The sequence below is a fragment of the Macadamia integrifolia genome, unplaced genomic scaffold, assembly GCF_013358625.1.
Source record: "Macadamia integrifolia cultivar HAES 741 unplaced genomic scaffold, SCU_Mint_v3 scaffold319, whole genome shotgun sequence".
Taxonomy (NCBI): Eukaryota; Viridiplantae; Streptophyta; class Magnoliopsida; order Proteales; family Proteaceae; genus Macadamia; species Macadamia integrifolia.
In genome coordinates, this window is record NW_024869281.1 from 337278 (window position 1) to 361576 (window position 24299).

Genomic DNA, 24299 nt, shown 5'->3' on the forward strand with positions numbered 1-24299 from the left:
ATTTGAATCCTGGTTGTGTGGTGTGATTATAATACATATTATCCTGTTGATTGTTGACCGTTGATTATTGATTGTTGACTATTGACTGTTATCTATTGATGGCAATGTTGAATATGGGCAAATTGATTATCTGTGCTCTATAGGGTTAGAAGTCAGAAGAGCCGGTTGGTTTAACTGTGGGCTATCCTCAAAGCCTTGTATATTCTTTCTCTAATTTTATTCTATTCTGGTCTAGTCTACCTCCTGACAATAGTATCTCTGGAAAACATGATCATCATCGTAGCAGCCTTGTTGATTGTTTTGCGGGCGAATTGTGTAGCTCATAAAAGTGAGTGCAACCCTTTTTTTCAAATTATTTTTATAAAACTTAAATGCTTAGCTTACGGAACAATGTATCAAATTCTAAATACTTGTAGTGAGAAGTCAGCTAGACAATGCATGCATGTAACTGTAAATAAGGATGACTTGGACTTTTGACTCAATTTTGAAAGATTGAAAGTGACTTGATGATTGTGGTGACTTATATGCTGAATTCTACTAACCTCCAGAGGTTTCAATGAAAAAAGGCATGCCTCAGGCCATTTCTTGATTCTATCACATGGAAAATTTCTCAATGTCATAGAGAAACCAACTTTGTAGCCAATGCCTTAGCTGAGAAAAGTATTTGTCTACAGACGTCCTTTTCGTGGATGACCAGTCCAAGTTTGTTCGAGGAGATATTTTATTAGATAGCCAAGAATAGTATTGCTTTTGTTTGAAAATTGATGTATACCTAATTTGATTTATTTTGGCAGTAAGGGAAACTACTTAGCATTGTATTGTTGACTCTAGGGTGTGCTGATGGCTTTGTCGTAGGTGGTCCCTTAAGTTACTTTTTAAGTTTGTCTTTTGGTATCTGTTGATGGCCTTGCCATAGGATGAACATTTAGATATTCTTTGTATATTCACCGTCTTGATATTTAGTTATGGTAAAATGATTAATACATTATCAGCATCATGTCCCTTCTTACATTCTCTCCCATTTTTGATATGTCTGCCCTTGGATATAAACCTGTGATACTCTTATTGTGCTCCAATTGATCACTTTGGCATAGGAGATTCCATCCTACATCGACACCACATGTCAATCCCTTATGTATCCCTATCTACACATTATACCAATGAAGAACTAAATAATGGTATATTATCCATATGGAATTTATATGTCAGAATAGGTAAGTGTAAATCTCACTATTTAGTGTGTGAAAGGAGTATAAAAAAATTTGTACAAGAGGATGCATACATTTTTTTTTCACTTTAATTATAATCACAAAGCTTCTGTTTAATATAAACAAGAACTATTCTACCCAAAAAATTAAATAAATAATAAATAAAAATAAATGGGAACTAGAGTCATTACTGAAATAATTCAATAATCACTCAGCCTCTTCATAATGATCTTGCCAGTCTACCTTATTGTGAGGCTACTACTGTTTCTCCTCCCAATTATTGATTTAAGCGTCGAAGCCCATTCTTCTCTGGGCCAAGAAAGGAACTGATGATGCAACTTGCAAGTGTTTATAGAATTTCCTTCCACTCTCTTTGGGCCGTCACGTCTGATCCTTAGAGTTGGATATTTCATCATCAATTATGTACAATAAGGGGTAAGAGGTGAGAAACTTCACTCCTAATAAACCATAATCGTGTTACTCACTTTGGGTTGTCACATCTGATCCTTGGAGTAGGCTATTTCATCATCAATTCCATACAATAAGGGGTAAGAGATGAGAACTTTCTCTCTTAATAAATGAAAATCGTGTTACTCACTTTGGGTTGTCACATCTGATCCTTGGAGTTGGCTATTTCATCATCAATTCCATACAATGAGGGGTAAGAGATGAGAACTTTCTCTCTTAATAAATGAAAATCGTGTTACTCACTTTGGGTTGTCACATCTGATCTGGAGTTGAATATTTCATCATCAATTCCATACAATAAAGGGTACAATAAGGGGTAAGAGGTAAGAAACTTCTCTCCTAATAAATGGAAATCGTGTTACTCACTTTGGGTCGTCACATCTGATCCTTGGAGTTGGATATTTCATCAATTCCATACAATAAAGGGTACAATAAGGGGTAAGAGGTGAGAAACTTCTCTCCTGATAAAGGGAAATTGTATTTATTAACACCCCTTATCTCTCCATCTGCTACGTACCTCGTTGTACTGGGCTGGGTCCTCTCTATACACAAGTTAAAAGCAAGAAAGAAAATAAGGGATGGTGGTGAGATTGAGAAGAGGCTGCCTCATAATAGCAGCCTTGTTCATTGTTTTGCAGGCTAATTGTGAAGCTCAGAAAAGTTTGTGCAGCCCTTCTTCATGCGGGAACCTTGTCAACATTAGCTACCCATTTTGGTTGAAAGGCCATGACCCTCTCCCGGAGTGCAGGGACCCTCGATACGAGCTCTCCTGTGAGAATAACCGCACTGTTCTATACTTGTATTCAGGGAAGTACTATGTAGAGTCAATCTCTTATAACAACCGAACCATGAAAGTCGTTGATTCTGGTCTCCAGATTCACAATTGCTCCTCACGACCTCTTTATTCCTTGACATATTATGCTAACTTCACTAGCAGTACTAAATCAGATACGCAAAATAAAGATCCTTTCTTCTACCCGTGGCCTTGGCCGGGAAATCTGGGAAACTATGTAGTTTTCTTGAGTTGTGAAAACCCAATCAGAGACACAGCTAAATCATCATCATCTCCCCACTTTGTGAATACTTATCCATGCATCAATGGTTCTTTGGGGGGTTCTCAATACTCTTACGTTTTTGTGGGAGAGATACAATTTTCAGATGTACCGGACTCCTGTACCATAGGCACAATGGTTCCAATTCGAACCTTGCTAGATGCCGGTGATCATCGTTCTTTCTCTGAGATACATTATGAAATGGCCATGGGGTTTGATCTCTCATGGTTTCGCATTGATTGCGGAAGCTGTGATGAAACAGGGGGTGATTGTTATCCTGGTCAAGATCCTTTCAATAACTACATCGTCAACTGCGACCCCAACCGCGAAGGAGGAATTTTTCATTCAATCTTCCATTCGCCCCGATATTGTAAGTAAAAATGTATTGTTCTCTCTTTTAAACATTTATTGCAAAGGGTTTTGGATGCAAATAAAATGAAATTTTAATAACTAAATACGAAATGATTTGGAGTTTATGATACAGTCACATGTTGTAATGATTACAAAAGTTTCATTTGATTTTAAAACAAAATTGTAAAAAATATAAAATCAACCAAGTTTCTCATGTATTTCCAAGTTCCAACCGAACAACCACTGAAATGTTCTCTTCGATCTCTTTTGTTTTACTTCACTTTGCTGACGAAATTTTACTTCATTTCACTTGTGACCTAAGCTTTGGTGGCTTTTCAGTTTACTTCCCCTACCCGCGAAAGGAAAGAAATTTTGGTATTCCAAAAACTCCTTGATTGATCGATTTCTGCATATTTAATTTTTGAGAGAGGGTTGGATAAGCCACTAGCTTCTGAAAAGCTGGTCGCTCAACCAATGGGAGGGGGCTTGGGATGGGAGGCGCATGGGGTAATCTCCACATGGGGAAGAGTGACACAGGCTGCAAAGCACCCTAGCAACATGCCCAGACTTTTCCCTTACTTTTTCTATTGACTTATAACACATAATAAGTCAACTTTGCCCATATACCATGCCATTTTTTTTGGGTAAAAGGCTCGACTTGCATTCTCAACCTATTAGAGTAGAGATTGCCATAATCATCTCATATATTTGATTTTTTTTAGAAAGTTCATATGTTTGAATGGCTGATACATTTTTCATTACTGGATATTGTAGGCTTTACAGAATATTATTGGCCCCAATTTTACAGTAAGAACTTGAACTTAATTTTTTCCTTTTCATTTTAATGATATAAGAATATTTTCATTTCTTTATAAAACTCACATTTTTTTTCCTTGGTTGTTGCGACAGAGCATAAACTACAACCACGTCTCATGGTTATAGGTAAAGCGTGACACTGTGTACATTGATTATTTGTGAATCTTGAGCAGTGGATTTTTAATCCTAAATTAAGAAAGAAAGGGTAGTCAGAAGAAGGAATGAGAGGGGGGAGAGAAGACTACTGAAGGAGCCTACTTACTTGAATCAATGCTTGAACTTGAAAAAAAAAATTGCTCCACGGCTCATGATCTTGTCACCTAGATCTAAGCCTAGAACTATAACTTAAAAAATTACAACTCAATTGCATAAATCATAAACATAAAAAGAACTGAATAAAAATAAAAGAGTACTTGCATTAATTGAAATAAAAAAAACTATTACAAAAGTGATTAAAGCAAAAATAGAGAAGAACTAAAACTAAAGAGAGAGCAAGAGAAAGAGAGAGCAACTAAAAAAACTAGAAGAAGAATGAATTGTGTCTCCTCCTCTCACATGAGTTGTATTTATAGGGAATGGAGAGGTAGGGTAACAATTTTCTCTTTCCTAAAAGGGAGAAACCCACAATCGATTGTGAGATCTTTTGAGTCCAAAAGTACTAAGATGGAGGAGAGAGAAGAGAGGAATAAATTTTGAGAAATTTCCTAAAATTTTTTGCTTATTTTCTTTCCTTTTTTTTTCTAATTTATTTTTCTTCTTTTTTTCTCTCTCCTAGGGACCGTTTTTTTTTCTTCCTTTGTGTGATTTGGACAATCTTTGGTGATGATGTGGAGGAGAGAGAAGATTTGGACAATCTTTGGTTCTCCCTTTTTTTTCTTTCCTTTTTTTTTTATTCTCTTCTTGCTTCCACGATTTTGCTTGCTTCTAATTTGATGTGGAAATCCCCTCCATGCCCTTAGTGCTCTTCTTGCTTCCACGATTTTGCTTGCTTCTAATTTGATATGGAAATCCCCTCCATGCCCTTAGTGCTTTAAGTGAGTGAAAAGCAGGAAATCTTCAACAAATTCTCTAAAAAAAACAACCATGAGATTCGAACTTGAGACCTCTTGGTGAGCAAGGGAATTTTGAACACCATAGCTCACCAACTAAGCTAGGTAGTTGTTGTTACCAAAAACAAATCTTTAATCACTTAAGGATGTGGTCCATCGATCCTTGTTGGCATTTGGAGTATTCCTTGTACCTCTGGGACAACTGCAAATGGGCTGGTTCTGCATCTCGGTTCAGTTCTGATCCATTATTTTTTTTCTGACCCGAAAAAGAATAATCATTTGTACGGGTGACCAAACGAATGTGTACTTTTAATTGAACACGTCCATCTTGCTCAGAATTTCGTCCTCTTCGCAACCATGGAAAGAAATAGGACCTCTTTAGGTGTAAAATTGAAGATATAGCGCCCGATAGTCCTTAAGGCCTTGAAAATATAAAACCTACAAAAAGAGAGTAAAACCCAAGGTAGCTCCATTCTAAATATGTAAAATGCATGTTTTACTACCCTAGATTTCACACATAAATGTGCTCATCATCACTCGTCCCTACGGTCTCACATTGGACGGTGACACGAGTGATAGGCTCCACCGTGGACATATTGCCCTCCCCCAAGATTTTGGAGAATTCTGCTATCTTCAAATTCGTACCCACATCAACCAAGTCAAAATATTCGAGATATGGCTTCTTATACACGGGTCTTGTGACCAGCCGGAAAGCAGGGTTGAGCTGGTCTTGAATTACTCAGATTAACTCCTCACGGTCTACCACCATGGGGTTGCCTCGGACGATTGGTGATTTTGGCGACACTAGGATTAGGTTTCTCTGACCCTACTCTGTTCGATAAAACATATTTCTCATGCCAAGATTCCCCTTGAGGTTCTGGTATACCTTGGCAAGGGACGGTCGCCCTATCCCCATTTCTGCAACCATAGAGGCCTTGGTAACCAACTTGGTAAGGCGGACCAATCAATGGTAGGGCATTTGCCCCTGTAACGACTAAATTGGCAGGTTCATACCATGAACTATTTCCCAGGGCATTGTTTGCCCCTGGGGCAGCCGCACTGGCTGGTGCATACCATGACCCCTGTTGGTATATAGGGTTAGTGTAATTTACCTGTGGGCATTGGTTAGCTCCCACATTTCCCTCATGGATCATGATTCCTGCTTCTCTATTATGTTCATAGAACCCTGGAGGGTTGCTTGAAGAAGCCACATTAGGATTGGCCTCTCTATTTGATTACGCATGTGACACTAGAAGTGCCATCATTTGGTCAAACCTTTGGTCGGTTCTGATACTGATAGACTAGATATCCTTTAGTGCATATCCTCCACCATTGGCTGTAATGCTCCCTGCATGGTGGCCTCCAATTGCCTGGTTATGTCTTCGGCTGCCACTACCGACTGACTGACCTCTAGAGGATTAATTGACCTCTGGGTTTGGGCTAGAATCTCCTGGGGGACTTGGCGTCCTCCGTTCCTTAGAACTTCTGGAATTTCCTCTCGTTTGATCCACCATTTAGCAAGGGTCCCACCTAGTGTGCCAAAAAGATGTACGATCAACTGACCATATTAGTAAGTGTGTGTGCGTGCTAGAATCCTTCCTAAACAGATTCAATAGTATATCATACTTCGGTCAAATGACTAGGGCTCTCCTCTTGCCCCGATTACTCTAGGGACTTATGAATAATTAAAACCACTAACAGATAAAGGAACAAACCGTGATGTATTCCTCACAAAAGGGTTTTAAATACAGTACACGAGAGCCCAATGGGTAGACCCTGCGGATAGAAAATTTGAAATGAGACAAAAGAGTTCTACTCTACCTCTAATTCTAAAAAGTGGAAAACAAAAGAATAAAAGAATTGCATCATTGTTGGATTCTTGTATGAGTTATTGAATGTCCTCCTTTCGGCCGATTTTCTTTGCTTATATACTTGTGGACTAACAGTTCCACTATGTACACCATTAGCCCACTATCCCCATTAATCCGGGCCCCAATATGTTCCTGACACCTGTCCCATGGCGATAGCCCTTTACACACATGCTTCTAAGTGCCCTCACGTGTGGGCATTGTGCTACTTGTGCGTAACGGACTCATGTTACAGTCAGCCCACGTCTGTCACGTTATTGGATGCATATTTTCAAATTTTGGCGCGAACAATAAGATCCTCGACACATTATTTAAAAATAATAATAATAATAATAAATAAATAAAAATAACGAATGTAAGCTACCATCTCTCCTTTCTGTCCAAGCTTGAACAATCTTGGTCGTCTATTCAAATATTGTCTAAGCATGCACCCGAGTACCCACTATGACGAATTACATGGACTAACAATCATGAAATTTTTTTTTTTTTTTGGGTAGAATTTTGAACTCACAGATGATGCAACTAGCATGTGTTTACTCTCTTGAGTTGTCACATCTGATCCTCAAATTAGTAAAGCACAATTTTTTTGACAATTTGAATCCTGCTCGTGTTAAGTGACTTTGAATTAAGAAAAGGGAAAATTACATGATTACCCACTTTTGGGTTTTCCTTTACAAAATTACCCATAAAAAGTTTTGGCTAACAAAAATATTCAAAATTGGGTTTGGGTTTACAAAACTACCCACCCAAAGTTTCAGTTAACAAAAATACCCAAAATCAGGTTTGAGTTTAAAAAACTACCCAAAATAGTGAGTCTTCATCTTCCACATATAATCATGTTTTTTTTTATTACTGAAATTTTTGAGTGGGTAGTTTTGTAAATCCAAACTCAATTTTGGGTATTTTTGTTAACTTAAACTTTAAGTGGGTAATTTTGTAAAGGAAAACCTAATTTTGGATATTTTTGTTAACTGAAACTTTTGGTGGGTAATTTTGTAAAGGGAAACCCGTAAGTGGGTTATCAAGTAATTTTTCCTTAAGAAAACATCTTATTTATCTCATGATTGTTGATCGTCGATTGTTGATTATTGATTGTTGACTGTTGACTATTGGCTACTAGTTGTTGATTGTTGACTGCAATGTTGAAGGTGGATAGATTGATTTTTGGGAAAATTACTTGATTACCCACTTATGGGTTTCCCTTTACAAAATTACCCACCAAAAGTTTCAATTAACAAAAATATCCAAAATTAGGTTTTTCTCTATAAAATTACCCACTTAAAGTTTAAGTTAACAAAAATACCCAAAATTGGGTTTGGGTTTACAAAACTACCCACACAAAGTTTCAGTAATAAAAAAATACATGATTATATGTGGAAGATGAAGACTCACTATTTTGGGTAATTTTGTAAACCCAAACCTGATTTTGGGTATTTTTGTTAACTGAAACTTTGGGTAGGTAGTTTTGTAAACCCAAACCCAATTTTGGGTATTTTTGTTAATCAAAACTTTTTGTGGGTAATTTTGTAAAGAAAAACCCAAAAGTGGGTAATCATATAACTTTTCCTTGATTTTTTGTGCTCTATAACATTAGAGGGCAGAAGATCCGGTTTGTTTAACTATCAGCTATTCTACCAAGTCATTCTGAGCCTTCTCTCTCTCTCTCTCTCTCTCTCTCTCTAATTAAGAGTGTGGTTCATGGATTTAGTTATCTAAATAAATATTGGTATTAGTATCTGTTCATATCAATTTGATATAGATCTGGATCAGATTGGATCGGATTGATGCATATCGGTCACTTTTATCTTCATTGTAAAAAAAATATATCTTTACGATTTTACCTCTAAAATGATACTTGTAACTGATCAAAATCGATCAAGTATCAATATCAATCTCAACCGATACTAATACGATACAGCCAATGCGATCAATACAGCGTCTCCGATATCAATTCTTGAAACCCTGGCGTGGCTCCTATTAAAAAAAAAATTTTAATAAATAAATAAGAGTGTGGCACTAGCTAAGTCCTCCCACCATATTATTAGTCAATGATCTGAACTCCTGTTTCTCCTCCCAACTATTGAACTAAGTGGCCAAACCCATCCTTCTATAGTGGGATCATGATTCTAAAACTAAAATTAATATCGGCTTTGGCTGATCTACGATCATGACCAATTTTAATACCAGTACTGCCCAGTGGTCAAAACATAATAAAAAAACAATTTTAATTAAAAATTAGAGGTGAATCTGTCCGACATAATCTGATCCGAGCCAATTTGGATCAGTATTGGATCGATATGCCTGTCCAAACTAATTTTATTCAATTTTTCCCCTATGAATAAAAAAAAAAAAAGAAAGAAAGAAAGAAAGCAGAAGGAATAAGGGGACCTTGTGCCTGCAGTAGCAATTATTTTACCGTTTTTGTTAAGGGTGTTAATTCGGTATGGTACGGTATATCAAGAGTCAACACCAATACCATATTGTATTGAGAAAAAATTTTACATTTCGCTATCGATGTCATACAATTTTAATTGATATGATTTTATTTATTCAATATGGTATACAGTTTTTATTTTGTACGGTTTTAATACAACAATTTTTCTATATTTTTCTTATTTGTATATATATTTGATATTTCGGTATGATATTCGATATTTGTTATTCGAGTGTAATTCAATACATACCAACTATCTTGTCTTAAATATCAATACAAATACTATACCACCATCCCACCCAAAAAAAAAATAAAAAACTTATTTTTTCTTACCAAAATCATACCTAATATCTTCCGATACAATTTCGATAGAGTAATTCGATAGGATTTTAGTATCAATTTTCAGTATGGATACCAAAGTGACACCCTTAATTTGGATGTATTGGCAGTCCAATTGAAGTAAGACGTACAATGTTTACAGTGAAAATATCCTTCTTGCCCAAAGAAATTATTATCTCCATGGTACACAAAAGACGGAACTGTTGAATGCATTAGAGCGTATAGAAAATCTAAGTAGAATATTGACTAAGCTTTCTTCATCGATTGCCTTTTGAAATAATCGACTAAATGTGCATCTAAGGACCCACTATGACGGATAACATTAACTAATAACCATGATATTTTTTTTTTCCTAGCATGTGTTTACTCTCGTAAGTTGTCGCATCTGACCTTCAAATAAGGGGTAAAGCACAAATTTTTTGACCATTTGAATCCTGGTTGTGTGGTGTGATTATAATACATATTATCCTGTTGATTGTTGACTGTTGATTATTGATTGTTGACTATTGACTGTTATCTATTGATGACAATGTTGAATATGGATAAATTGATTATCTGTGCTCTATAGGGTTAGAGGTCAGGAGAGCCGGTTGGTTTAACTGTGGGCTATCCTCAAAGCCTTGTATATTCTTTCTCTAATTTAATTCTATTCTGGTCTGGTCTACCTCCTGACAACAGTATCTCTGGAAAACATGATCATCATCGTAGCAGCCTTGTTGATTGTTTTGCAGGCGAATTGTGTAGTTCAGAAAAGTGAGTGCAACCCTTTTTTTAAAATTATTTTTATAAAACTTAAATGCTTAGCTTACAGAACAATGTATCAAATTCTAAATACTTGTAGTGAGAAGTCAGCTAGACAATGCATGCATGTAATTGTAAATAAGGATGATTTGGACTTTTGACTCAATTTTGAAAGGATTGAAAGTGACTTGATGATTGTGGTGACTTATATGCTGAATTCTACTAACCTCAGGAGGTTTCAATGAAAAAAGGCATGCCTCAGGCCATTTCTTGATTCTATCACATGGAAAATTTCTCAAAGTCATAGAGAAACCAACTTTGTAGCCAATGCCTTAGCTGAGAAAAGTATTTGTCTACAGACGTCCTTTTTGTGGATGACCAGTCCAAGTTGCTCGCGGAGATATTTTATGAGATAGCCAAGAATAGTATTGTTTTTGTTTGAAAATTGATGTATACCTAATTTGATTTATTTTGGCAGTAAGGGAAACTACTTGGCATTGTATTGTTGGCTCTAGGGTGTGCTGATGGCTTTGTCGTAGGTGGTCCCTTAAGTTACTTTTTAAGTTTGTCTTTTGGTATTTGTTGATGGCCTTGCCATCCGATGAACATTTAGATATTCTTTGTGTATTCACCGTCTTGATATTTAGTTATGGTAAAATGATTAATACATTATCAGCATCATGTGCCTTCTTACATTCTCCCCCATTTTTGATATGTCTGCCCTTGGATATAAACCTGTGATACTCTTATTGTGCTCCAATTGATCACTTTGGCATAGGAGATTCCATCCTACATCGACACCACATATCGATCCCTTATGTATCGCTATCTACACATTATACCAATGAAGAACTAAATAATGGTATATTATCCATATGGAATTTATATGTCAGAATAGGTAAGTGTAAATCTCACTATTTAGTGTGTGAAAGGAGTATAAAAAAATTTGTACAAGAGGATGCATACATTTTTTTTTCACTTTAATTATAATCACAAAGCTTCTGTTTAATATAAACAAGAACTATTCTACCCAAAAAATTAAATAAATAATAAATAAAAATAAATGGGAACTAGAGTCATTACTGAAATAATTCAATAATCACTCAGCCTCTTCATAATGATCTTGCCAGTCTACCTTATTGTGAGGCTACTACTGTTTCTCCTCCCAATTATTGATTTAAGCGTCCAAGCCCATTCTTCTCTGGGCCAAGAAAGGAACTGATGATGCAACTTGCAAGTGTTTATAGAATTTCCTTCCACTCACTTTGGGCTGTCACGTCTGATCCATAGAGTTGGATATTTCATCATCAATTATGTACAATAAGGGGTAAGAGGTGAGAAACTTCACTCCTAATAAACCGAAATCGTGTTACTCACTTTGGGTTGTCACATCTGATCCTTGGAGTTGGCTATTTCATCATCAATTCCATACAATAAGGGGTAAGAGGTGAGAAATTTCTCTCTTAATAAATGAAAATCGTGTTACTCACTTTGGGTTGTCACATCTGATTTGGATTCTGGAGTTGAATATTTCATCATCAATTCCATACAATAAAGGGTACAATAAGGGGTAAGAGGTAAGAAACTTCTCTCCTAATAAATGGAAATCGTGTTACTCACTTTGGGTCGTCACATCTGATCCTTGGAGTTGGATATTTCATCAATTCCATACAATAAAGGGTACAATAAGGGGTAAGAGGTGAGAAACTTCTCTCCTGATAAAGGGAAATTGGGTTCATTGACACACCTTATCTCTCCATCTGCTACGTACCTCGGTGTACTGGGTTGGGTCCTCTCTATGCACAAGTTAAACGCAAGTAAGAAAATAAGGGATGGTGGTGAGATTGAGAAGAGGCTGCCTCATAATAGCAGCCTTGTTCATTGTTTTGCAGGCTAATTGTGAAGCTCAGAAAAGTTTGTGCAGCCCTTCTTCATGCGGGAACCTTGTCAACATTAGCTACCCATTTTGGTTGAAAGGCCATGACCCTCTCCCGGAGTGCAGGGACCCTCGATACGAGCTCTCCTGTGAGAATAACCGCACTGTTCTATACTTGTATTCAGGGAAGTACTATGTAGAGTCAATCTCTTATAACAACCGAACCATGAAAGTCGTTGATTCTGGTCTCCAGATTCACAATTGCTCCTCACGACCTCTTTATTCCTTGACATATTATGCTAACTTCACTAGCAGTACTAAATCAGATACGCAAAATAAAGATCCTTTCTTCTACCCGTGGCCTTGGCCGGGAAATCTGGGAAACTATGTAGTTTTCTTGAGTTGTGAAAACCCAATCAGAGACACAGCTAAATCATCATCATCTCCCCACTTTGTGAATACTTATCCATGCATCAATGGTTCTTTGGGGGGTTCTCAATACTCTTACGTTTTTGTGGGAGAGATACAATTTTCAGATGTACCGGACTCCTGTACCATAGGCACAATGGTTCCAATTCGAACCTTGCTAGATGCCAGTGATCATCGTTCTTTCTCTGAGATACATTATGAAATGGCCATGGGGTTTGATCTCTCATGGTTTCGCATTGATTGCGGAAGCTGTGATGAAACAGGGGGTGATTGTTATCCTGATCAAGATCCTTTCAATAACTACATCGTCAACTGCGACCCCAACTGCGAAGGAGGAATTTTTCATTCGATCTTCCATTCGCCCCGATATTGTAAGTAAGAATGTATTGTTCTCTCTTTTAAACATTTATTCTTAATTTCTTAATTAGATTATGTTTCTTAAGCCTTTTCTTTTAACAGCTATGTTTGGTGCATGGGAAATTTATGATGGAAGTGGAATGAAATGAAGTTTTTAAACATAAAAAAAGAAACTTTTGTAATTATTGTATAACCTATTTAATTTTTTTACAATATTTAATAATCGCACCTTCTACACGCAATTTTTTCTTACATTTTATAGCAAAGGGTTTTGGATGCAAATAAAGTGAAATTTTAATAACTAAATATGGAATGATTTGGAGTTTTTGATACAGTCACATGTTGTAATGATTACAAAAGTTTCATTTGGTTTTAAAACAAAATTGTAAAAGATATAAAATCAAACAAGTTTCTCATGTATTTCCAAGTTCCAACCGAACAACCACTGAAATGTTCTCTTCGATCTCTTTTGTTTTTCTTCACTTTGCCGACGAAATTTTACTTCATTTCACTTGTGACCTAAGCTTTGGTGGCTTTTCAGTTTACTTCCCCCAGCCGCGTAAGGAAAGAAATTTTGGTATTCCAAAAACTCCTTTAATTGATCGATTTCTGCATATTTAATTTTTGAGAGAGGGTTGGATAAGCCATTAGCTTCTGAAAAGCTGGTGGCTCAACCAATGGGAGGGGGCTTGGGATGGGAGGCGCCTGGGGTAATCTCCACATGGGGAAGAGTGACATAGGCTGCAAAGCACCCTAGCAACATGCCCAGACTTTTCCCTTAATTTTTCTATTGACTTATAACACATAATAAGTCAACTTTGCCTATACAACATGCCATTTGTTTTTGTTATAAGGCTCGCCTTGCATTCTCAACCTATTAGAGTAGAGATTGCCATAATCATCTCATATATTTGATTTTTTTTAGAAAGTTCATATGTTTGAATGGCTGATACATTTTTCATTACTGGATATTGTAGGCTTTACAGAATATTATTGGCCCCAATTTTACAGTAAGAACTTGAACTTAATTTTTTCCTTTTCATTTTAATGATATAAGAATATTTTCATTTCTTTATAAAACTCACATTTTTTTCCTTGGTTGTTGCGACAGAGTATAAACTACAACCACGTCTCATGGTTATAGGTAAAGCGTGACACTGTGTACATTGATTATTTGTGAATCTTGAGCAGTGGATTTTTATAATAGATAAGTGGGCTCCAAGGGACGGGGAATGGATGGAATTGGGAAGACTCAAATAATGAGTTGACACCTTCTAACCACCCTACTGAAGTCCTTGGTATTAGTTTGAGGGAAAATGGTTTTTTGGGGGAGTGTGGCGCCTTATGTCAAGATATATGGAGAGGGAAATGAAAAATGATGTCTATGTTGATGCTTCCTTTTGCATTTACACTGACCCTCACATATGCATAGGAGTTGCAATCCCTCACAAGAAATTCTTCCCCTTGTTTAGATTTACTACTCTGACCCACAAGAAGATATAAAGAATCAGTGAACTCCTTTTTGACATTATGCAATATTTCAATATGTGGTTCTAACATCATGATCTAAGTGCTATATATTAATCTCTTGTTCAGGGAAAATCCTAGAGTACTTTTTGATTATTAGAACTTCACTGGGATATCTATGTTTCACCATATTCTTGATCTACCTGCTGCGACGAAGGCACCTCTCCTTGGATACTAACATCGAAGAGTTCCTTCAAGAGCATAACAATCTATTGCTAATTCAGTACTCATATTCTGATATTAAGAAGATGACTAAGAGTTTCAAAGACAAACTTGGTCAGGGAGGTTTTGGGTCTGTGTATAAAGGAAAACTCCGCAGTGGCAATCTTGTTGCCATCAAGATGTTAGCAACATCTAAAGGTAATGGGCAAGACTTTATCAATGAAGTTGCTACTATTGGGAGGATTCATCATGTCAATGTGGTGCGACTTATCGGATTTTGCTTTGAGGGATCAAAAAGGGCTTTAGTGTACGACTTCATGCCAAATGGGTCATTGGACAAGTACATCTTCAATCAAGAACAAAGAGGCAATATTTCCTTAAGTAGTTGGGAAAAGATGTACAAGATTGCCCTAGGAGTAGCTCATGGGATTGAATATCTCCATCGAGGTTGTGATATGCAAATTCTACATTTTGATATCAAGCCACACAATGTTCTTCTTGATGAGGATTTTACCCCAAAAATTTCGGATTTTGGGCTTGCCAAACTATATCCAACAAATGATAATACTGTTCCTCTAACAGCGGCAAGGGGAACAATAGGATACATTGCTCCAGAAATGTTCTACAAAAGCATGGGAGGTGTCTCCTACAAGGCCGATGTTTATAGTTTTGGAATGTTGCTAATGGAAATGGCAGGGAGAAGGAAGAATGTGAATCCATTTGCAAACACTTCTAGTCAAACTTACTTCCCATCATGGATATATGACAAACTAAATCAAGGAGAAGATATGGAAATGGAAGATGCCAGTGAAGATGACAAAAAAATAACAAGAAAGATGATCATAATCGCATTGTGTTGCATACAAATGAAGCCTGCTGATCGCCCTTCCATGAGTAAAGTCATAGAAATGTTAGAATCACCCACTGAGCTTCTACAAATGCCACCAAAGCCTTTTCTAGCATCACTTGAAAGAGTGGAAGAAGATTTTAGAATTATAGAATCATCAAGTTATCATTCATCATCATATAAGTCGATGATTCAATCATCTACTTAAATGTAATTAATCTGCCATAAATTATTAGTTATTTGGTTGATAATTAAGTAATAGTTTGCTTGCTGTAATCCAATAGAAAAAAATAATTCCCTTGATTATTATAAATGCCATCTGGCTAAATATACTTATGGTTCTTTAATGTCCTAGGCAGGCTTCAATTGATGATTAAATTGTAAAATTATTTGTCTTAGCAAGTGGCTTAGAAGCTAATCAAATTAATTTTTTTTTTTTTTTCGAAATTCGATGGTCACTTTACGCTTTGGATCTCGACACTATTATGGGTGAATCATGTTAAAGAAAAAAAATTTGAAATCAAATTCCAATTTAGAATTATGACATTTGTGAGAGAGCTAGCTGACAGGATCTCACCGGTTATGTGGTTCTTATACCCAGACACAGAGGATAAGCAATGATGCCCCTACCATTTTGAAACGCAGAAACACATCCCTTTTGATGCCAATCTGCACCCCCTTATTGGACCCATGTTGGCATAGGGACACACAGCCAGAGTGTTGTTTTTCTCTAAAGTTTACTATTGCAATGAAGAAAGTGCTCCTTCAATCGAGATTCAAGGGCAATTTCTAAAGATGATCTGATCCAATCACAATCCTTGAAACTTTGACCCCCAAAAGCTTGCTTTTTACTGATTGTTTATCTAATAAGAGGTAAGTGATTTTATTGATTGTTTTTTACTTTTAAAACACTTTTAGTCTCTCCTAGAAGAAATTTCCTTTTTGTCAAAGTTAGTGTTTTGGGGAGAGGGGGAGAGGGGGAGGGGGAGGGGGGGGATCCCCTGCTCTTTTGTTTCAATTTTTGCAGAATAATTTGTTTGTTTAAGATCAAATTCTGTTAGGTGTAATTAAAGTTTTTGTTTGTTTAAGATCAAATTCTGTTAGATGTAATTAAAGTTAAGTTCATTATTGAGTGAGTGAGAATGGTTGCAATTCTTCTACTGAATTTGAACAAATCCGATTTGTTTATTTCTATAGAAAAAATATGAAATCTAGAAGCTGCAAATCTTCATTTGTCTTGCAATTGAAATTGGATTTGTTTTGGGTTAAAGAGAACTTGACATCAAAAGCGAACATGGTGATTTGAGAGAAAACATTATTGCAGTATGTCCTACTATAGGATACAAAAATGTTAATTTTGTCTCGAATTCTTGATCTGTTTTGAAGAATGACTCACTCTGAAATATTTTGGTAGTGACCCACGACTTGGAGGAGTATATAATGTACTTTTGTGGAACAAGTCATGGTAATTTGGGGTTTTTTTGAGCTAGGGTTTCGGGGGAAGTTTTCTTTCCACTGTTTGGGTATAATCTCTCTTCTATTTAGTGAAACATCTTCTTCTTTGCCCGAGGACGTAACACACCACACCGGTGTGTGAACCTCGATAAATCTCTGTGTTGTGCGGATTAGTTGGTTGTTTATTTTCGTATTTGTTGGTGTTTGTTCTAACAAAAAAGATCAGGGCTATATGAATGACTTGGTACACCTGAAACATCTGATCGGTAGTGTGAAACCTTTACCAAGTTGATACATGCACCACGTCGGATCGACATTGTAGGTCTCTATAACATATAGTGCCAATCATACTTTTTTCGCTAGAAATCAGAATTATATTAAGAATTAAAAAATGGCAGGACAAACCAGATACAACACCCAAAGGCCAAAAAGAACAGGGAGAGCGCCCCCTAGATCCAACCCCAGCTTCGGCATTGCCATCAGCAGGGAGGAGAAGGGGAGCTTAACCTGGGAAACTAGAAAAATCTGAAACATGGATGACAAAGAGCATCATTTTCCAACTCCATCTGAATTAATGCTGGCTAGGTCACTATTGAATCAGAGAGGTCGAATTTTGCTACTGATTTTGCTAATAAAATATGCGATCGGATTGGCCTCACGATAGCAATGTGTAATCTTCCAGTTCACTTAGAGTAAAAACGGCGTAAGATTTCTCCATCTTTGGAAGACGATCCATGGAACTGCATTTCTGATAATTAAATTCACCACTGCCACAAAGTCACATTCAATCCACAGGTTTTGCACTTGCAAAAATCGAGCATGTTCCATACCAAAGATGATCGCACAGAACTCAGCCTCAAAATTGTTCGACAGCCAATGGGTTCTCTAAAGTTGAAGATAGTCTGAGCAGTCTCATTTCTGAAGACTCCCCCAACGCCAGCTTTCCCTGGGTTCCCTAAGGAACAACCGTCTATTTTTAATTTGATCCAACTCGATAGAGGAGAGCACCAAAATACTTCACCCGGAGTGTCTCTATTATTGAGAACACAAGGGATACCAATCCGACGGGCACAAAGCAAATCTAAAACCGTTAGCGCTCAACTAAAAAGGGCTAAGGACAGGGCACATAATTCATACACTGCAGTGACATGAACCAATATAGGTCTAGTTAAAACACTACAAACTCGATCCTCAAATACAACCCGGCACGCTCGACGAGTGATCGGTTGTAGTCAGGTGGGAGCTGCTAAAATGGGTTCTGACTTAAACCTCACAGACCTTTACATGTAATTAGCTTGTGGCGTACCCTATACGTTCGCCATCTATGTCCGTACATTATGAATGCATTTGAAGATTAGGACAACAAGGGTTCCCTTGACCAAGGAGCATTTGATATATTTATCATACTCATGAATCTTTAGTACGTTGATGCTTCCCTTTAGTATACCCTTTATGGGGATCAGACGGTCCCAAAATGATCCAACTAGAGCCTCTTTTGGATAGCTAGTACCCCACAACACGCTAGCGACCATCCTTGCCAACGATTCGAGATCAACAGTTGTAGTTTCATCTTAGGCACATCCTACCTAGGGGTGTCAATTCGTGGCCCGACCTGATTAAACCGATCGGGACCAACCATTTATAGACCGGCCTGGCCCAGACCATTTATTAAATGTGTCGGGCTTGAGCCCGGCCCATTTATAAATGGTCGGTCTCGGTTTTGCTACTTGGACCGTCGGGCACCCGACCGAGACCGACCGAATAACGCCCGACCGAGACCTGTCTATTGTGCACCGACTTGGTCCGACCCTTTAATAATTGTAGAATACCTATTTTACCCCCCCAAATTAAAGAATAAAAACTAAAAAGTACAGACTTGTTCACATTTTAAATAATGGTTATATTTGGTATCATTTATTGATTTATTTTCATTTTTTTGGGCTTGCATGAGTGGGCCGGAATATAAGTGCACATTTTAAAGAGGGCCCGTTTAAAAACCGGTTAAAACTCGTTTAACATTAAACATGTCCGTAGTCCTATTAAGGCCCGACTAAAACCCGATTAAAGTAGCCCGATTATAGCCTAAGGCCGACCGACAGAATATAAAGTGTACCATACCCTCAATAACTAAGCCCGATTAGTTAAATGGACGGACACAGTGTAGCCTTTGAAAGTCTTCAAGCCCGATTAAGCCCGACCAAAACCAGACCGACCTGATCGGTCGACACCCCTAATCCTACCTACATAGGATTAGCGTAACAACAGCTAGTCCAGCCGTTGAAGCCTCAATCCCTCGCTAAAGACTAAGCCACGTGGTTTCACAAGCAGCCATACTGTGAGTACATCGGACGATCGACAATTAAACATAAGTCATCGAACGATCCTAAGAACCCAATGTCAAATTAATTATTGTCGTATCAGTAGACCGAAATCTACCAAAATAGAGCATCAGACGACCGATATCAACATTTAAGTCGACCGATGGTTCTATAGTCCGATTTTGACTTTAGCAACTTTAGAAACTTGATTGCCTTCCTCTCATATTACCCTGTTATCCAAGTATGACATGATTTTAAACGACTTTTAAACAAAAGTGTGCTCAATGATATTGCTCAAAGCCCCATTCGAGAACTGGCTATTTCATAGACCAACGACCAATAGTCGGGCATGCTGACTTAAACTCACAACTAACCATCTCAACTTGTGATGTGGGCATGGATTCATAATGTAATTAATTCCCTTTATAATCATAAGGGCTGGTATCCTTTATTCTCTTCAGGCAAATGATTGAATTCATGTATTCTTCTCCCCCCGCTTCCGCCACCTAAAGTTCCACACTCTTGATACAAATGGATGATTAAAGATATTAAACCAAGAATTTTTTATCATCGAGAGATCTTCATCCAAAAATATTACAATACACAAACGAATTTTTATTCAATGATATTGTTTTGTTAAATTACTTTATAAATGCAAAGTAAAAAACTAGACATGTCAATAACAACAACCACAACACATAGAAAATTAAAAAGCACACTAAAAAAAATAAAAAGAAGAGGTCTCTGAACATTCGGGGAACCACGAACATTTAATGGACTACTGGAAATTTGGAGGCACATTCCCCTATGCCATTGGGAATTCTTTTTGGGCTTATTCATCCACCCAAATAAATGATTATAGTGATCCTCTCGAGCTGGACATTTATAAAACTAGCAGCCGGGGTTTTCCTTTATACGTACCATCAAATGAACAGTTGTCCTTGCCCATATGAGCACAGTGGGGTCGGAAGTTCAATCATTGCTCCTACAACATATTATTAGCTGAATTGAATAATGAACAAAGGGTCAATAATACCGTTAGAAATACCTATTGAAAAGGAAGAAAGGCTAGATTAACTAATAAAGACACACAACATTAAGGCATTCCTTTCAATACTCCTACACAAAAACATTACTTAGTTTCTCTAACCACTTTTATATGGAAACCCAAATCAGGGGTAACCATTTTGTACACACAAGAATTACACTAAGTTGATTATGCTGGATTATATGACTATTCTAGTGCAAATCCACCCAATATGTAATAAAACAACTTGTGAACAAAAATCAAATGGGACAAATGCCAGCTCAGCCCATTCCATCAACGAAACCATAAGGGTGCATATTACACCTGAAGTAGAAAAGTGTTTTTTTTTTTATTTATTGAAGATAAAAAAAAAAAGAAAGGAACAAACACGAAAAACCCAAAAATAAACCAAATATGACCAAATAGATCTACTAGGGAGGAAGAGGAGACCCCACCTTCTGCATTCCCATTAGCAAAGCTCCCTTCAAACACTTAGTAGAATCTGAATCTAGCTCTGGACATAGCATCAACCAAAATCTATTTAGCAATATGACTAGGAAAGTCGATCATTTGGGATAAAACCCCAATTTTGCACCTTTCTTAGTTCAACGGCAGCAGTAGTAAACCCTGAATTCAAAACAAAAATAAGTTGTGTATTACTCCGCTATATTAGCATTCAACAATTAGAACTTCAAATAAACATAGAAAGGATTAATCATTAAAGAGTTGTTTGGATCCTTACCTAGAAATATGTGCATCAAAGAGGGTTTGTAGAATTGAGCACGGAAAAAATGAAGTCGCCATCATTATTACATTCGGGAAGGTTGAGCAACCAATTGGTAAAGACGAAAATTTAATTCTAATCTCACAAACTAAGTGTTTAATTGGGTGGCTATATATATCTCAATGGACGATTCCATCATTTATAGTCAAAAAAAAATAAAGTAACAAGGTACGGATTCCCTATATATGGATCTCCCAACCTAGATATATGGATTCTAAATATGGGTCTGGTGACAGCCAAGTTTGGGAGATGAGGTTGCCAGTTACTTCATCAACTATCAAATTTTGTCTGACACACAATTGACGGCTTAAACTCTTTTTCGTGTTGCCAACACTTAAGCAACACATACCACGAACCCTTTTTTTTTTTTTTTTCAAGGAATGAGAATAATGATGGTTTCTACCAAAATAAGGAATAACAATCGTTTTATTCAGGTTTATAAGCATAAATCCATTGATAAAAAAAAATCTTGGAACCCCATCCACAATATCTACACCTAACGCAATCCAGTTTGCTTGATAAATTTAGCAAGTAAATCATTCAAACTTGGTTTTTATGTCGCCGAATTTTCTAATTTAGAAAATTGATTGCTTAATTTTGTCATCAGAAAAGGGGCACATAACCAAACATTTTGAGAGTCACTAATTTTAAGAGAGAAACCATCCAAACATTCTGTTAATGCCAGAGGGAAGGGAAGAGAGATAAGTTTCAAAATAGGATAGATTCATCGACCTGACATATCTCTTTTTTTCTTTTTTTTTGGGTAGAGTATGACCTGACATATCAAATTCATTATATATACATAGGCCATATTATATATATTCTTAAGCCTAGATATCCATCAGTCAGAGGTTAATTAATTGACATCATTATATATCTCTTTAAAAAAGATGATGGGAAAACTTAAATTCGTATAATCTTCTCAATAATCTCATATAATTATGATGAGCGATATTGTGCAAAATGCATTATAAACAAACCCATTCTTTTATTTTTTTTTAGGGGGTGGGGGTGGGGGTGGGGGTGAAGGGTGTAATACCCTAATTTGAATTTAACCCCCACTCTCTGTTCAGGACAAGAAGCAGAGGAGAGGAAGGTAGCCGTGGCATGGTTGGCAGCAGTGGAGTGCCAAGAAGGTAAAGATGATCTCACCTGTCAATGCACAGCCTACCAGTAGCATTAGAGAACCCATCAAGAAACATCGGCAAATAGGTAATTTTAAATTCAGATGGGATGGGACATCTCGGACTCTGGTTGTCACACCCCGTTCTCACAGAACCTGACCGGTGACCGAGTTAACTCCTGTTAACCCAAAACCTGTCAGGATCATCTGATGCAATAACCACAACACAGCATAAAGAAAGTAAAATCTATATTTTAGCGGGAGTCTTGTATGTGTATCTATAAATACCCCAATACTCTTGATACTTAAATTGTGTTACATAGTACATTTACATGTGGGCTCGTAAGCGTGATATATACACAAAAAATACAATTTAGATATCCAAAGCACAAAAGGAGTAAAATATCAAAAAATAAAAAAGAATCTCGGGTAGGGTATCACTGTTGCTGTCCTACAACACAGCTCTCGCACGGGCACTTAGCACTATGTCCAAAATCTTCAGGGACCCACCAGTCCTCAGCTGGGAATTCTACAGTGGGTCTCGGTTCTAACTCTTCAACTGAAAAACCTGTAAGATCATCTTAAAATAGAGTGCAAGTGGGGTGAGCTCACTAGCCCAGTAAGTGAAAAGAAAGACCAAACAAGTATTCACAATACAAATGAACCTATATGCATGTAAAATCCATTTTTATTATCTTAAATCACCTAAGCAACATTGCTAAGTCATAGGTTATGTGCTACTCACAACCACAGTGTGCTTATACCTTGGGTACAAGTCGCAAACCCGATCCTGCGATACTCTCATAGAGTTGTTGGAGAAGGCCAATTATGGGTACCCGAAAAAGTAAATTAGTGCTCCTCAACGACATTAAAGTAAATGACATTAAATAAATTAGGCCTTGTCCTGCATTAAAATAAATGACATTAAAGTAAATGCAGTACAATTGACCCTCTGATTATATCACCAAAAGTGTCGACTGTACTAGTGATTAGCTGGGCATACTTCTAACCACCACAGTTGGTATACAACTTCGGGCTTCTCCCAGTGATATACATAACACCTAAACTGTCACACCCCGTTCACACTGAATCGGGCCAGTGACCGAGTTAACACCGGTTAACCCAAACCTGCCAGGATCATCAGATACTGTATTCCACCACAGCATACACACAACTGATATAAGTTCATCAGATCAGCGGAAGACTAAGTTTTACCTGTGAATAAACCCCATATACTTAATACCCGAATTGTGATACAATAATTATATACATGTGGGCCCGAAGGTATGATAATTACACAATAAAAGTATAATTCATATATCAAGTATATACAGGAAATCATCAAAACAATCAGAGTACACAGCTCGCCTCGGTATCAAGGCTAGAGCTCAGCTCGGTGGCAAGGGTTGAGCCCAGCTCGGCATCACGTAGTAGAGCTCAGCTCGGCCTTAGAACTGCTGTCCCGCAGCACAGCTCTCGTACGAGCAGTCAACGCCATGCTCTAACTCCTCAGGGGTCCACCCGTCCTCTTCAGGAAACTCGACTGTGGGATCCACCCCATACTCCTCAGATGTATGACCTACAAAATCATCTAAAAAGGGGTGTACACGTGGGATGAGCTCACTAGCTCAGTAAGTAGAAAGATGGACCACACAACAGTCCACACATCACAACACATCATATGCACTACATGCCATGCTATACATTTTAAATCACATCCACCTAAGCAACATTACTAAGTCCTTGGTTTTAGTGCTACTACAACCACAGTGCGCGTATACTCCAGGTACGAGCCGCGAACTCCCTCCCGCGATACGCCCATAGGGCTGTCGGAGAAGGCCCACCGTGAGTACTCGGAAAAGTAAAGACAATGCCATCCACCGGCTCTCAACAGAAATGTAAATGACTGAAAATAAAGGTGCTGACTCCAGCAATTTAAAAGCAGTATGATTGGCCCTCTTGAATGTACCACCGGGGTTGCCGGCTGTCCTGCATGACCCACCGGGCGTTATGTCTAACCGCCACAGTGGCCCGACGATCGTGACCACTGCTTCCCCCAAATGATAAC

General features: G+C 37.5%; 2 protein-coding genes across 2 annotated transcripts; both read left to right on the top strand.

Moving 5' to 3' along the window:
* The first annotated feature begins 2198 nt into the window (after positions 1-2198).
* Positions 2199-4055, top strand: LOC122067885 (LEAF RUST 10 DISEASE-RESISTANCE LOCUS RECEPTOR-LIKE PROTEIN KINASE-like 1.2). Its single transcript, XM_042631727.1, has 3 exons — positions 2199-3098; positions 3854-3886; positions 3989-4055. The coding sequence occupies exons 1-3, from the start codon at positions 2255-2257 to the stop codon at positions 4030-4032; spliced, it is 921 nt and encodes a 306-aa protein (XP_042487661.1). The 5' UTR covers positions 2199-2254; the 3' UTR covers positions 4033-4055.
* Positions 4056-14588: 10533 nt separating this feature from the next.
* On the top strand, positions 14589-15784 carry LOC122067886 (rust resistance kinase Lr10-like). The gene has a single exon (XM_042631729.1). The coding sequence runs from the start codon at positions 14764-14766 to the stop codon at positions 15730-15732; it is 969 nt and encodes a 322-aa protein (XP_042487663.1). The 5' UTR covers positions 14589-14763; the 3' UTR covers positions 15733-15784.
* Positions 15785-24299: the final 8515 nt, after the last annotated feature.

Bases quoted from the DNA above. Each gene is read 5' to 3' on its own strand.
- LOC122067885 (XM_042631727.1), top strand. From the start codon at position 2,255: ATGGTGGTGAGATTGAGAAGAGGCTGCCTCATAATAGCAGCCTTGTTC. The intron at 3,099-3,853 runs GTAAGTAAAAAT...TGGATATTGTAG, and splicing joins CTTCCATTCGCCCCGATATT to GCTTTACAGAATATTATTGG. The intron at 3,887-3,988 runs GTAAGAACTTGA...TTGTTGCGACAG, and splicing joins TTATTGGCCCCAATTTTACA to AGCATAAACTACAACCACGT.
- LOC122067886 (XM_042631729.1), top strand. From the start codon at position 14,764: ATGACTAAGAGTTTCAAAGACAAACTTGGTCAGGGAGGTTTTGGGTCT.